The sequence below is a fragment of the Mus pahari genome, chromosome 23 (genome assembly GCF_900095145.1).
Source record: "Mus pahari chromosome 23, PAHARI_EIJ_v1.1, whole genome shotgun sequence".
Classification (NCBI taxonomy): Eukaryota; Metazoa; Chordata; class Mammalia; order Rodentia; family Muridae; genus Mus; species Mus pahari.
In genome coordinates this window covers 29,401,984-29,418,314 of record NC_034612.1, presented here as the reverse complement: position 1 = coordinate 29,418,314, position 16,331 = coordinate 29,401,984, and the positions used below count along the sequence as shown (strand labels likewise).

General features: G+C 50.0%; 1 protein-coding gene across 2 annotated transcripts in view; it reads left to right on the top strand.

The window, feature by feature from the left end:
- Adap1 (ArfGAP with dual PH domains 1) overlaps positions 1 to 16,331 on the top strand; it is a 56,899-nt gene that overhangs the window by 3,781 nt on the left and 36,787 nt on the right. For both annotated transcript variants that reach the window (XM_029533693.1, XM_021222706.1), the window contains exon 2: positions 15,259 to 15,389. Coding sequence is in view for 1 of the 2 variants with exons in the window: in XM_021222706.1 (XP_021078365.1) it covers positions 15,259 to 15,389 (131 nt within the window). In the remaining variant the exon portion in view is untranslated. The remainder of the gene's footprint in view (positions 1 to 15,258; positions 15,390 to 16,331) is intronic.

The following is a 16,331-nucleotide window of genomic DNA, read 5'->3' as shown; positions in this document are numbered from 1 at the left end:
CACTGAGCCACACCCCAGCCCCTCACTGGGGGATTCTAGGCAGGGGCTCTACCACTGAGCCACACCCCAGCCCCTCACTGGGGGATTCTAGGCAGTGCCTCTATCACTGAGCCACACCCCAGCCCCTCACTGGGGAATTCTAGGCAGGGCCTTTATGGAGCCACACCTCCAGCCCATCACTGTGGCATTCTAGGCAAGGGATCTATCACTAACTTATATTTGTAACTCTTTCTTTAAACTTTTTATTTTGAGACTGTCCTGTCCCGGCAACCAATTTGCTTTACAGCTTAGCTGTAATGTTCTTGGCTTGTTTTCCCAAGTAGGTGAGATTATAGGCATGAACCACCAAGCCTACTTGGTGTGTGTGTGTGTGTGTGTGTGTGTGTGTGTGTGTGTTGCATATGTGTGAATATGACAAAATGTATATGTGTGTATATGTACAGACATACTATTCTATTTTTTAATAACATATTCATTTCTATTTTATGAACATTGGTTGGTGTTTTGCCTGTGTTTGTGTCTGTGTCAGATCTCCTAGAACTGGAGTTTGCAATTATAAACTTCCAGGTGGGTGCTGGGAATGAAAACCATGTCCTCTGGAAGAGCAGCCGATACTCCTAAACACTGAGCCATTTCTCCAGCCCCCATCTTAACTATTTTCAGCATGCCGTTTGGAGACATGAAGCATATTCACAATGTTGTGCAACTGTTACCAGCATCCACTACCAAGACGCCCTCATTTTTCTCCGCTGAACCCCTTTTATACATTAAGCACTAGCTGCCCCTCCACTTCCCTGTTCCTGAGACCCACCATTCTGCTTGGTTTCCCAGGGGATCGACCGGACCCTCCAGGAGTCTTCTCTGAGTAGACTCACACCACATCTTTCTGGTCGGGGTCTGGCTCGATTCGCTTGTTCATGTGACGGCAAGGCTCAGCAGTGCTAGAGCAGGTGCCAGAATGTTTGCTTCTTTAGAGCAGAGTAGTATTCTACACTATGGTGTCCATATTGTCGTTAGCCATTCACCTGTGTGGGACAATGTTGATTGCTAAAGCTCCACTGTCCCTGGGTGGGACAGTGCTGGTGGCCAGTCTGCACTCAGGGTTCAGGATTGGAGGAGGCCTGTCCCTCTGCCTCAGCTCTGACTAGTCCTCCCTTCTACCTAAATCAGTGTTTCTCAAGCTGTGAGTCCTCACCTCTTTGTGGGCTGCATATCAAATACTTACATTACAATTCATAACTGTAGCAAAATTACAGTTGTAGAGTAGCAATTCAATAACTTTGTGGTTGGGGGTCACCACGTGAGGGTCATGGCACTAGGGAGACTGAGAATCACTGTTTAGGAACTAAGCAGTGTCCCCAGCCCTCCGTCCCTGAGGTATACTGTTGTGCCTGCTGCCTGGGGTTTTCCCAGAGTGGACCCTTTGGGTTGCTGGGCCAACCACAAGACCCACAGGCTTCTCTCTGTGTACAGGCATCATGACCCCACCCACATGCATCTTAAATGCCCATGACAGCATCTCAAACCCCTGACACTTAGGCCACTGACAACTTTGGATTTAGTGTCATTTGGCAAGTTCTTTCTTGGCACCAGGCAGGGAGGTCATCCAAGGGTGGCAGAGGGTGGCCTGGTGCAGCGTGGCTTGAAGGTCTGAGAAGTGTGACTATGGGTGTGGAAGCCACGTGCTGCTCACAGTAGGAGAGGGAGCTGAACCTTTCTCGGATGGAGCCTTTGATCAGTTTCCCCACCCCACACCCCCAGCTCCATGCACGCGTGCAGTGCCCAGGCCCCACTGAGGCAGTCAGGGACCTCACACAGAAGCTGGCAGAAGGTGGGTGGAGTTGGCAGCAGGAGCTTGCTATGGTGGACGGCTACTGCCACATAGTTGGTAGGGAGCAGGGGGAGCCAACACCCTGATAGTACCCCCACAGTATCTAACAGAAGCTAGGGAGGGACACGACCACTGGGCAAGCTGGCAGAGGCGCCTGACCTGATTCAGAGAGATAAAGAACAAGAAAAAGGTTCTGGAACAACACGGCAGAGATGTAGGATGGTCCAAATTTAACAGCCAGTTGCATTGCATTTTTTTTTATAACTCATTATTTTGTGTGTGTACATGGGTACGCATGTCATAGCACACACGTAGAGGTCAGAGGACAACTTGCAAGAGGTGGTCATCTGTTTTCTCCCTTGTGGGTCACAGGGATCAAGTTCGGATCAAGTTTGTCAGTAGATGCCATTACCTTGGGGCCACCTCACCCGCCTTGCCTTTATTTATTCATAGACAAAGTCTCATGTAGCTCAGGCTGGCTTGGAACTCACTGTGTAGCTAAGGGTGATCTTGAACTTCTCACCCTCCTGCTGGCACCTCCCTCCCGGGTGCTGGGATTATAGGCGTGCACCAGCATCCTTGTTTTATGCAGTGCTGGGAACGGAACCATTGGCACCGTGCATGTTAGGCAAGTCCTCGACCACCAGCTATGGCCTCAGGCCTGTTTTTTAAGACAGGATGTCACTAGGAACCCCTGGCTGGCTGGAGCTTGCCTTGCTTCCTCTTTAGTCTTCTGAGTGCTGGGATAACAGGCCTGCACCACCATGCACAGCTATTAAAGATGGTCTTTGAAGAGTCCCCCCCATAGAGCACTAATACATGGTTCTGGGAGCACTCTACCTATAGGGAGGACTATAGAGATGCTCCCAGGGAGTGCTGGCTCAAGCGTTGTCACGGTTGCAGATGACTCCGGGGGCTTGAACTTGGGAACAGGAAATGATGTTCACAGGGAGGGCACAGATTAGAAAAGCGATGGATGGTGCACAAACTGACCCAGAGTCCGTACCTTCTGTGTGGTTTGTAGCTGGTGTCAGGGGCCGATAGCCCTTGAAAAATACTTGAGAAGTTGAGGATCACAAATTCAACCCTAAGCAGCAAGGCTACAGACAAGCTCGTGGCTAACCTAAACAACTCAATGAGACTGTCTCCAAATAAGTAGAAAAGAGGGCTAGATTTTAGCCCTGAGTTCTACTCTGTACTCAGGAGTCTGTGAGCCAGAGAAGCCAGAAGGCCAGCGTATACGTTGAAGGTGCGCTAACAGCCACCATGGGACTTGGCTTTATCTGCAGCAGTGGGAACCATGTAGCACAGCGGCCAGGAAGGGTCCCAGCTTTGACTATGTCACCCGCTGATGTTGCAGACCGGATGCATCCAAGAATCCAGGTGTGGTGGCATATGTCTGCATCCTGGCACTCAGGATGCTGCGAAGCAGAAGGGTTGCTATGGGTTTGAGGCCAGTGTGAGTTACAAAGTGAGATTTTGTCTCAAAACTAAAACCGGCTGGGTGTAGTGGCTCAGGCCTTTAATCTTAGCACTCGGAAGGCAGAAACAAGTGGATCCCTGTGAGTTTGAGGCCAGCCTAGTCTATAGAGTGACTTCCAGGACAGCTAGAGCTACAAAGTGAGATCTTAGCTTGAAAAAGAATAAAATAAATAAGTAAATAAATATTGCCCCACCACCATCAATAAATAATCTGAGAGTAGCTGGGCTGGATGGTATTGGAGGGCAGAGCTGCCACTCAGAACATGGGGCGGGTGTTGGGACGCGTGGGTAGGGTTGCGTGTGCCTCTAAGGAGAGGCAGAACTGGGGCGCATCAGCATGTAGATGCTTTTTTAAAACCCTCCCAGCGCAATCCGCATGTGGTAAAATTAACCGACTACATGAAGACACAGTGGTGTCTAAAACCCAATCTTGTACGGCGCCATCACTTCTAGCTGGTTCTTAAAATAGGTTTTGAGCCCAGTTGAGTGCAGAGCAGGGAGCCTGAGCCCCTGTGGCAGTGGGAACCCAGGGAAGAGGAGTGTCAGGGTAGGGACTGCGGGGAGGCAAGCATGGTGTCTTCATCTGAATGGGAGGGGAGGCACAAGGGCGAGGAGATGGGGAGTTCCACTTGTGGGTAGGAGCCTTGCCTAGAAGAGTCAGGCCCTCCAGCGTCTAGGGCCCTGGAGCTGACCGAGTGCAAATTCTATAGGAAGCACAGCCTCACTGTGGGAATCGGCAGCATCTCATTCAGCTGGGGTAGGAAAAGAACCCCAGTGGTAGGTCAGGAAATGGGACGCCGTGCAGGTGGATTGCTGGGGGCAGCTATGTATATGTGCCACTCCAGACACCCTCATATTCTATTTCTTTTTTTTTTTTAAAGATTTATTTATTTATTTATTAAAGATTTATTTATTTATGTAAGTTATATGTAAGTACACTGTAGCTGTCTTCAGACACTCCAGAAGAGGGCGTCAGATCTTGTTACGGATGGTTGTGAGCCACCCATGTGGTTGCTGGGATTTGAACTCCGGACCTTCGGAAGAGCAATCGGGTGCTCTTACCCACTGAGCCATCTCACCAGCCCCCATTCATTTATTTATTATATGTGAGTGCACTGTAGCTGTCTCCAGACACTCCAGAAGAGGAAATCAGATCTCATTACGGATGGTGGTGAGTCACCATGTGGTTGCTGGGATTTGAACTCAGGACCTTCAGAAAAGCAGTCAGTGCTCTTAACCGCTGAGCCATCTCTCCAGCGCCTGTATTCTATTTCGTTTGAAAGCCGCCTACCCTCCGGCTTGAAGCTGCCCGCCTGCCTCTAGCCTGGTCAGCAGATGGGCTATCTGGCCACCATCTTGATCTTTGGAAGAGCAAAGGTCTCTAAAAGCTGAGTCACAGGGGCTCTCCCAGAGTCACATTCCACTGATAGGGTCCACTGCTCCACTCCACCCCGTGCCTAGGCCTTGACCAAGGGGACATACCTGCCCGACCTGGCTCAGCCCCAGAACACGCCTGACCTGCTCAGGTGCCGGAGAGCTGCTCCCGGAAGCACTGAGGGGCTGAGTCACCTTGGCAGGACCAGGAGAGGCAGGGCAGGGGGAGGAGGAGGCGTGGCCTTGGGCAGTCAGCGTGGTTGACCCAGCAGGAGTGAGGACTGAGCAACCAGGGTGTTGGTGGGTACTGGGGACTCAGCCTCTGATCTGTGATCTCTGGCTCACCGTTCCACATCCCTGAACACTCTTAGCCCAGGCCACTTTTATGACCTGTCTTGGGGTGGCATGGGCCCTACAACAGTTTCTAAGCTAACGGGCAGAGAATTCTCAGGTCCTGGGCAGCTAAGGGGTGGCCCAGGTAGCAGCAATGGGTCTCAGTAAGTGCGGGGAAAGCACACTGAAATGGAGCCAGGACCTCCGTGGGGTATGAGGGGGCCTGGCCGGTTCTCCTGGCACCTAGCCACTGGTCTGCGTTCAGGTTTTGTGTTTTTTATTTATTTATTTATTTATTTATTTATTTATTTATTTATTTATTATGTGTAAGTACACTGTAGTTGTCTTCAGACACTCCAGAAGAGGGTGTCAGATCTGGTTTCGGATGGTTGTGAGCCACCATGTGGTTGCTGGGATTTGAACTCAGTACTTTGGAAGAGCAGTCAGTGCTCTTAACTGCTGAGCCATCTCTCCAGCCCTTGTGTTTGTTTTAAGATTTACTTATTTTATTTATATGAGTGCACTGTAGCTGTCTTCAGACACACCAGACGAGGGCATCAGATCTCATTACAGATGGTTGTGAGCCACCATGTGGTTGCTGGGAATTGAACTCAGGACCTCTGGAAGAGCAGTCAGTGCCCTTATCCACTGAGCCATCTCTCCAGCCCTTGTGCGTAGGTTTTAACTTGACCCCTCTACTCTGTGGCACCCATCCAGGATCTTGGAGGGTTTTGTTCTGGTGGGCACGGAGATGTCAGACAATGAGTAACTAAGGCACAAGGTAGTTGGGACCTGGTTAGTCCAAGGTTGACTTGGTAAACACAGTCAGTTGTCCAGGAGCCACCCCATGGTGCTGTCACCTTCAGAGCCGATCTGGGTGCTATCTGGCTGGAGTTACTTCCAGGGCTGTGCTGCCTCGGGTCACCCACAATGGTGGCAGGGCCGTTTTAAATCATAGCCTCAGGCTGGGGAGATGGGCTGATGGATAAGAATGCTTGCTGCTTAAGCATGAGGATCTATCTGGGTTCAATCCCCAGCACCCATGTACAAAGTCGAGCGTGGCTTTGTGTACTTGTAACCCCAGTTTGGTGTGTGTGAATGGGGGGCCAGGAACAGGAGGAACGCTGGGGTGTGTTGGCCACCAGTGTTAGCTCTAGTTTTAGTGAGGAACCCTGTCTTCAGGGATTAAGGTAGAGAGTGATCAAGCAGGACCTTCAATGTCCCCCTCTGGCCTTTGTGAAAGTACACACACACACACACATACACACCACACACACACACACACACACACACACACACCACATACACATACCACATACACACACATACCACACACATACACATATACACATACCATACACACACACACCACGCATAGACACACAGACACTCATACCATAGACACACACACTACACATACATTATACACACACACTGCACACACATATACCACATATACACACACACCAGACACACACACATACTACACACACAGACATAGACACCAGAAGATACAGAGACAGACATGCAAACAGACAGACAGACAGACAGACAGACAGACAGACACACACACACACACACACACACACACACACACTCATATACCAAAGCACACATAGACACACAAACACCATACACAGATACACATACCATACACACATACACACTACATACACATCACACACAGACACACACATATACTACACACACCCCACACATAGACACACAAACACTATGCACAAACACACACATACACATATACCACACACACACAGACATAGAGAGACACCATCAGATACAGAGAGACACATATGCAGACAGACAGACAGACAGACAGACACACACACACACACACACACACATGCCAGGTGAAATCTCACCATTAAGGAGGCAAGAGCATTGTGAGTTCAAGCCCAGCTTGGGCTACATGGTGGGACCCCGTCTCAAAACTAACAACACAATTAGAGTTTCAGCTGGAAAGCTTCCAAGGCTGGGACAAGGCTCTGTGATGGCTTTGTAGGCCTTGGACAGAGCCAGGGCCTGCCAGCCGGGGAGGTGCTTCAGATGTTCACAGCAGTTTATAAGACAAAGCATGGCTGGCGCAGAGCCTTGGGCAGGCCAACTGTGTGCTGGAGGCAGGAACCCACCTTACCGACCTCGCTGGCCGCTGGCCGGGCCAACCTGTTTGCCTACCAGGTTTCCCTTGGGTGGGATCGCTGCAAGTCCTACAGTAGGAGGCCTCTGTGAGGGGATTTCAGAACGGGGTGAGGCAGGAGGCCACACCTGCTGCCCCGGGCTTGGCCGAGCTCTGTCCTTGAACACTGTGCCCCACACCTCCTAACCGGTACCACCCATTTCCACAGCTAGAGCTTAGATTCTTCCTCCAGGAAGGCCTCCTGGCTTCCTGCCCACACTTGCCTCCCATGGCTGGCTCCCGGCCGCACCTCAGCTACCCGTCCGTGACCTCTCCTTACTGTAAATAAATGTAGTTTTCTGGGATTGAGGCCTGTCTGGGCTTAGGCTTCCCCAGCAGGGACCCTGAGTGACACCAAATGACATTGGGGAGCAGCCCTTCCTTCTGCCTTCTTTTTCCCACTTCCCACTAGAGAGCCAGCAGGCCAGGGTGGTTAGTCCCGCCACCGTGGGGACTAGAGGGAGACCGGTGTTTCTGTACTGGGCTGGGCCCTGTCTGCCAGGGGGGTAAGGCTTGCCTGAGGGGAAAGATAGGGAGTGGGCACGGCGAGGCTGGAGTCCAATCCTGGGCCCTGTCACCTTCCATTCCAAGCCTGGGGTTCTGGGTACCCCAGGGGGTCCTGGCTAGACTCTTCAAGGTGACGAGAATTCGGAGGTTTGGGGTCACCCAACTCTGCCATCGGCTCTTGTCAGAACTGAAACAAGAGCTCTTCTGCCTTTTGACCAGGTGCTGGTGGCCTTTACAGGCCCCTGTGAGGTCATGGCTGAGAGAAACTCTTTCCAGGTAACTAGGCCAAAGGACTGACTCAGTTAGGGAATTGCTTCTTCCGCAGGGTCTCAGTCGTCTTTCCCCGTTCCTATAGGACCAGCCGCAGGTACCGGGAAGGTGACTCAAGGGCAGAGTTAGGTTCTGGAAGACGGTTTTCTGGTATTCAAGTCCCAGATCTACCACAATGTGACCCCAGGCAGGTATCTGACCCTGAGTTATCTTTGCTTTATTCCGTTAAACTGAACCACAGACAGGATTTCACTTTAAAAGGGTATGATGGCTGTGGGGGGAAGGTTTAGCTGGTGAAAGGCTTGCTAGCCAGGCAGGAGGGCCTGACCAGATCCCAGAACCCAAGTAAAATAACAGGTCTTGCTGGCCAGCTAGCTGGATTGGTGGACTCCATATTCACTGAGAGACACTGTCAATATGGTGGAGTGATTGAGAAAGACACTTGGCATCAGCTTTTGGACTCTACATGCACAAACATGTACACAGGCATGTACCGTACACACAGGCACAAACATGCACACGGGTATGTACCATACACATATCTACACACATGCACACACACCAGTGCACACGGAGGTTGCACGGAGATGGAGTGAGGTGTGATTCAGTGTTGGACTCCAGTGAATATCCATCATATGTGGTGGAGGAAGGGCTGAGGAGGAGGGTGTCGGCTTTATCTAAAAGACTTGCGGATGCTGTATCGGAACAGCCTGGGTCTCCAGGCAAGTGGCACATGACCTACTGGTCACATCAGTAGCACTTCTTCCAAGAAAGCCTGTGCTGTGACTTGACCCTAGGGCCAGCATCTGGACAAGCTGGCTGCCCTGGGCTGGTGGCAAGGAATGCGGGAGGCTATGTGTTCCGGCAGCCCCCATGGGGGGCCCTTGCTGGGACAGAACACACTGCAGTGAATCCGTCCTGTCCAGCTGGAGGAAGTGACTACGGTCACGGTTCAGCTGCCGATCATTTTTATGATCTTAGGACACCCTCGGGGGCTGGGGAGATGACTCAGTTAGTTAAGCCCATGAGGTGCAAGCATTCGGACCTGATTTGGGTCCCCAGAACCCATATTAAAAAAACCAGGAGCCGGGCAGTGGTGGCGCACGCCTTTAATCCCAGCACTTGGGAGGCAGAGGCAGGNGGATTTCTGAGTTCGAGGCCAGCCTGGTCTACAAAGTGAGTTCCAGGACAGCCAGGACTACACAGAGACTCGAAAAACCAAAAAAAAAAACAAAAACAAAAACAAACAAACAAAAAAACAAAAAAAAACACAACCCAGGAGTGAGCCAGGCGATGGTGGAGCAGGCCTTCAGTCCCAGCACTCAGGAGGCAGAGGCAAGTGGATCTCTGTGAGTTCCAGGCCAGCCAAGGCTACACAGAGAAACCCTGTCTTGAAAAATCAAAAAGAAAAAAAGCCAAGAGTGGTTGTGTGTTCTTGTAATCCCAGCACCGAGGAGGGGAGACAGAGGAATTCCCTTGACCTCCCTGACCCTGCTTGTGGACGTTGTACATCGTGGTGCGGAGCCTAGTGCGCACCACGATGTACAACGTCCACAAGCAGAGGAAACCCCACTGACATAAAAATTAATAGTTAGATGTGGTGGCTCACACCTTTAATCCCAGCACTTAGCAGGCAGAGGCAGGCGGATTTCTGAGTTCGAGGCCAGCCTGGTCTACAGAGTGAGTTCCAGGACAGCCAGGGCTACACAGAGAAACCCTGTCTCGAAAAACCAAAAAAAAAAAAAAGATCAGGCTGGGCAGTGATGGTATATGCATTTGATCCCAGCACTTTGAGGCAGAGGCAGGTGGATTTCTGTGAGCTGAATTTCAGGACAGTCAGGACCATACAGAGAAACCCTGTCTTGAAAAAACCAAAAATAAAATAAAACAAAACAAAACAAATAGAGGTGGAAGAAGTTAGATGTGGTGGCACACACCTTTAATCCCAGCACTTAGCAGGCAGAGGCACTCTGAGTTTGAGACTGGCCTGGGCTACATAGTGAGACCCTGGTTCAAAAGTCAAAACCAAGGTGGATGGGGCCTGAGGGTGATGTCCTCTGAGCTCCACACACACATGTACACACATGGACGTGCGGGGACACACACACACACACACACACACACACACACACACACACACACACCAAAATGCAGAGACATGCTCTGGGCCCTTTGCAGCTCCGTGACTTAGGGGGCTCTTTGGGCAAGCATCTGCCGCTTGGCCTATTTTCATCCTGTGTTCTTTGCTGTATTGCTGAGCTCCAGCCAGGCTTTCGTCACATCGGTCTCCTGTGGGTGTGGCTGCTCCTTCACCTCTCCATCTCTTGACAGTTTTCAAAGAGCCAGCAGATCTTTTTCATGTCACCAGGAGAACTCATTTCCCCTCCCCCAGTCTGCTTTTAGTAATGTGTCTTTTGCTGTTATTCTGAGACTGCAATTTAATTACAGCATTTCTCCTCCTGCCCCTTTCCTTCCTTTAATCCCAGCACTCGGAAGGCAGAGGCAGGCGGATTTCTGAGTTCGAGGACAGCCTGGTCTACAGAGTGAGTTCCAGGACAGCCAGGGCTACGCAAAGAAACCCTGTCTAGAAAAAACAAATATATATATGGAGTTGTTTTGTTTTGTATGTTTTTCTAGACAGGGTTTCTTTGCGTAGCCCTGGCTGTCCTGAAACTCGATCTGTAGACCAGGCTGGCCTTGAACTCACAGAGGTCCGCCTGCCTCTGCCTCCCGGGTGCTGGGATTAAAGGCGTGCGCCACCATTCCATGGGCCCATATTTTTTCTAAACCAAAGTTACAGAGACTTCCCTCCGCCAACCTCATTCCCCCCAGGCTGAGTTCAGTTGCCTTTCGGGAAATCATGAGGACCTGAGTTCGAATTCCCAGCACCAGTGTAGAGAGCCAGGCGTACCCCATACATGTCTGTCCCCTGTCACTGAGATGGTGGTGGGGTATGCTGGCTGCCAGCCCAGCTTCAGGTTCAGTGAGAAACCCCATGTCAAGAGGATAAGGGGCAAAGTGACAGAGAGGGGACCCGATGTCATGCTCTGGCCTTCTGCTCACAGACACACGCAGGCTCTGCAAACGGCTCTTTGACTAATCCGGAGTCACAGCTGTGTTCTTGCTGCCCCCCAATGTTAGTGCTCCGCACTGTGAAGCCTTTGCAGTGATTTCGCTGGAGTGACGTCACGGCCAAGTGCCTTCCCCTCCTCGCAGCCTCTTGGGAAGGTTCTTCCTCCTTGGCGGATGCATTGATTCTATCTCAGCTAGTTCTCAGATGCCCTCATAGGGCAGGTTTGCTTTGGGATTCTGCTGTTTCTCTGGCCAGTGCCACACCGTTCTGGGGATTGTAGTTCAGTAATGAGGTCTGAAGACAAAGTGCTGTTCGGTTCTGTCTTGGTGTCTTTTCTAGGTTGTTTTGATGAGTCGACATTGTTTATTTTTATTTGCAGTACGTAGGCATAGGTTTAGGGTGCGTTTATTCGTGTGAATGAGGAGCGTGCATGTGGAGGTCCTGGGACTGCCTCTGGTGTCACTCCTCATCTTGGCCCTGTTTGTCTGCAGTGCGCCTTAGGCCCCTGGCCCATATGCTTCACAGGAGTTCACAGAGGCTCACATTATGTGTGTGAATGGCTTCTGTGTGCGTCCTGGGGATCTACACTCAGGTCCCCCACCCTTCCACCGCGAGTGCTTGAAGCCCTGAGCCGTGCGTGCCTCAGCCCTGAGTCTCTGCCTTTTGAGCTCATGCATGAATTCTAGGCCCTTCTGACATTTCACTTTGTTAGGATTCCCATCGGCAATCTGGTGGGGATTACAGTGAGCCCGTAGATTAATCTGCCAAGTGTTTATCGGTTGATAGTCCTGGCTTTTCTTACCCAGATTCGGCTGCTTTCCACAGTGTGGATCTTTAATTTCTATGCAGTGTTTCATGCTTTTATGCTTTTCTTTTTTTCTTTTTTGTTTTTTTTTTTGAGACAGGGTTTCTCTGTATAGCTCTGGTTCTGGCTGTCCTGGAACTTACTCTGTAGACCAGGCTGGCCTCAAACTCAGAAATCCACCTGCATCTGCCTCCCAAGTGCTGGGATTAAAGGCGTGCGCCACCTCCCGGCGTTTCATGCTTTTCTATAGACTGTCTTTACATCCATTGGCATAGTTGTTCTTGAGTCTTTCATGTTTTTATAGTTACTTAAATAGTTTTGTTGTTTTGAGACAGAGGTCCTTCTGCCTCTGCCTCTGAGGGATTAAAAGTGTATACCACAACAGCTAACAAAAATGGCATGTAAGAAATATTTGATTTTTATGTATGTGTGTGGCTGTTTGCCTGCATGTACGTGTGAGCACCAGGTGCTGCGGTTTTGTCAAATGCTATTTCTGCATCACGATGATTCAGTGATGTTTCTCTTTCTTGATTTTTCTTTGCTTTTTTTGTTTGTTTGTTTGTTTTTGTTTTTGTTTTGGTTTGGTTTAGTTTTTGAGACAGGGTTTTTCTTGGTAGTCCTGGCTGTCCTTGAACTTACTCTTTAGAGCAGGCTGGCCTTGAACTCACAGAGATCCACCTGTCTCTGCCTCCCGAGTGCTGGGATTAAAGGTGTGCGCCACCACTGCCGGGCTACCCTGCTTGATTGTCAAGTGTTAAATCAGCTTTGAGCTCCTGGTCAAAGCCTCTGATGTCTATGGATTATAATTCAATAATACACTGTTCACCGTATCATTGGGTACCGTCTTAGGCATTTGTGTGGCCAGGACCAAATGCTCAAAAAAAAAAATCTTAAAGCAACAAAGCTCTGGGTTTCAAAAGTGTCTGTCCATCATGCTGGTAAGGGAGTGGAGGAAACAAGAGGAAAGAGGTGGATGTCCCCGAGGCTACACCCTGAGTCACCTGCTTCCTCCAACCAAGACTCTATTTCCTGCTCTTTACCACCTCCCAGTAATGGTGTCATGTTATGAATGGATCAAGGAATTAAGAATCACTTGACTGGATTAGAACCCTTAAGATCCTAACAATGCTAACACACACACACACACACACACACATACACACACCAAAGTAGGCTTTGCAAGTAACAAACTCAAGTTGGAAATCAAAATTAGCTACCACAAGTATATGCAGGCATGAGGACCTTAGTTCAAATCCCCGGCACCCACGTGCACGCCTGATGCGTTGGTGAAACAGAACCCCAGCCTCCAGTCTTGAGCTGCCCATTCTTGCTACCCCTGGCCCACTGAGGGCCGAAGTCCAGCTATCAGGCCAGAATCCCAGTTACGAATCAGTACTTGGAAGGACAAAGGACTCTAAGCCATAGTCTGTCGACGGAATTCACCGTTCCCTCCTACAAGAGATAGGTATATCTCCAGAACTGGATGGCCAGGCAGTTTAATTGAAATGGCCAGCTCCAGGTGCAGCAAGACATCCTGTGTAAAACCCAAGGTGGAGACCAGCCAAGGGAGACGCCGATGTCAGCCCCTTGCTTCCTCATGTGGATGCACAGGCAAGGACAAGCACACACATGCAAACAACACATGTGATATGAAACATACCAATAATTACAGATATAAGTGTCTCTCCATGGGCATGTCTTTCTCTCTTAGGTGAGAATCCAGTAAGGAAATGGCAGGTTTGTAAAGGAGATGTATGTTCAGCTACATCAGAAGTTGCTTGTGAATCTAGTGGGGCATCTAGTGCCTGTAATCACAGTTATTTGGGAGAATCACAAGTTCAAGGCCAGCCTCGGCAAAATAGTAACTGTGAGGCCAGCCTGAGTTATGTGAGGCCTGGTTTTTGGTTTTGGTTTTTGCTTGTTTGTTTGTTTGTTTGTTTGTTTTTAAAAAAGGAAAGAAAAAAGAAATGCCAAACTGATTTCAAGGCAACTAGCAAATTTATATTCCTTTCCCAACACAAAAGCATCCCAGATGGTCTGTCAACTCTTGACTACATCAGTCTTTTAAATAATTAGACATTCTGGCTTGGCAGGATGGCTCAGTGGGTAAAGTTACTTGTTGCCAAACCTGGTGATGTGAGTTTAATTTCCCAGGGCCCGCATTGTGGGAAGAGAGAATTGACCCCCATAAGTTGTCCTCTGAGCTCCACACCATGACACAATATTCACATGTATTCACATAAATATATACACAAATAAATAAACGAGAGCCAGAGTGCTAGCCAGCAGTTACGGGGGGCACTCGATGCTCTTCTGGAGATCCAGATTTTGATCCCAGGACTCACCGGGGCTGCTCACAGCCATCGGTAACTCCAGTTCCAGATCTGAGACCCTTTTCTGGCTCCTTGGGTACCAGGAACACACAAAGTACACATACATGCAGGCAAAACACTCATCCACAGAAGACTGTTAAAATTAAAAAAGAAAGAATGAAATTAAAAACAGTTTTTCACAGATTCTTAACTGGTGCAGGATTGTGCGGGCCTGTAATCTCAGCATTTTGGGAGGCTGAAGTAAAAGTTCAGGGTATTCCTGGGTTACAGAATGAGTTCTAGTCCATCCTCAGTAACTTAGTGAGACTGTGTTTTAAAACAAAAAGTAAAGAGACCTGGTAGCGTGGCTCAGTGGTAGAGCCCCTGCCTAGAATGCCCCAGTGAGGGGCTGGGGTGTGGCTCAGTGGTAGAGCACCTGCCTAGAATCCCCCAGTGAGGGGCTGGGGTGTGGCTCAGAGGTTGAGCCCCTGCCTAGAATCCCCCAGTGAGGGGCTGGGGTGTGGCTAAGTGGTAGAGCCCCTGCCTAGAATCCCCCAGTGAGGGGCTGGGGCGTGGCTCAGTGGCAGAGCATCTCCCTAGAACCCCCCAGTGAGGGGGTGGGGTGTGGCTCAGTGGTAGAGCTTTTGCCTAGAATCCCCCAGTGCAGTGGTTCTCAACCTTCTTAATAATGATATGACCCTTTAATACAATTCCTCATATTGTGGTGACACACACCCCCAACTATAAAAGTATTCGTTGCTACTTCATAACTGTAATTTTACTATGGTTATAAATAGTAAATACCTCATACATAGGATATCTGCTATGTGACCCCTGTTCAACCCCTAAAGGGGGTCATGGTCCACAGGTTGAGAACTGCTGCCCTGGGGCGTGGCTAGGCTGTGGCTCAGTGGTAGAGCTCTTGTCCAGTGTGCTCGAGGCCCTCAGTCCCATCCCTGCCACCCCCTGTCACGGCCCTCTATTGGATTCTATGTCTACCCCCCTGATCTGACTTTCCTCCTGGGTGTGCTCTGGACTCCTAGCTGAGCTTCCCTGACCTCTGCCCTTCCCTTCTAGATCCTGACTGGGCGTCCTACACCCTGGGTGTGTTCATCTGTTTGAGCTGCTCTGGGATCCACCGGAACATCCCCCAGGTCAGCAAGGTGAAGTCAGTCCGTCTGGATGCCTGGGATGAGGCCCAAGTTGAGGTATGAGTCAGGAGAGGGGTACTGGATGGAGAGAGGGGCATGGGTAACCCTGAGTCCATACATGGGAATGACCCCAGCTCCTTCATCTCCAGGCAATCATAGGCTGTGGCATAGAGCCCAAGCTTTAAAGAGACGTGGGCTAATTCAAACTGATGGTTTCATTGCTGATCCTTTGAGGAGCCATGTGGTAACAAAATCAAAGCATTTGTCCATCTGTACACCCACATTCTTCCATCTAGCTATCGACCCATCCATCCAGCCACACTCTTCCATTTATCCATCTTCCCATCCATCCATCCATCCGTCCACCCATTCACTCATCCATCCACTCACTCATCAGTTCATCTAGCCAACCAACCAGACATCTATCTATCCATCTGTTAATCCACTCATCCACTCACCCATGTACCAATTTATCCTTATATTCAACTAACCCTCCATTCATCCTCCCACCCAGCTATATATATATATATTCATCTATATATTCATCTACCCACCCACCCACTCATTCATCAGCGATGTATCCATCCATTCATGCATCTATAACTCCATACATCTACCCGCCTGCCTTTCTATTCACCCCCACCTTTACATGCATGCACCCATACCTACATACATCTGTCCATTTACCTCACAAAAGCACATGGGCACGTACTGTGTGGCAGGCTGGGGGAGCTGAGCAAGGAATAGGCATTGCTGCCCTCGGAGAAGACAGGGGTGGGAAATGGGTGTGAACACAGGCCCAGGACACAGGGTAGCTGCTGGAATGCTGTTAGTGTGGCAGAGTGTATGGCCAGCATAGGACAGATCCCCACATGGAGTGTGAACAAACACTGAGAGGTTGGGGAAGCATATTCCTAGCTGGGGTGATGGGCTCTACCACTGAGCCACGCCCCAGCCCCTCACTGGGGGATTCTAGGCAGGGGCTCTACTACTGAGCCA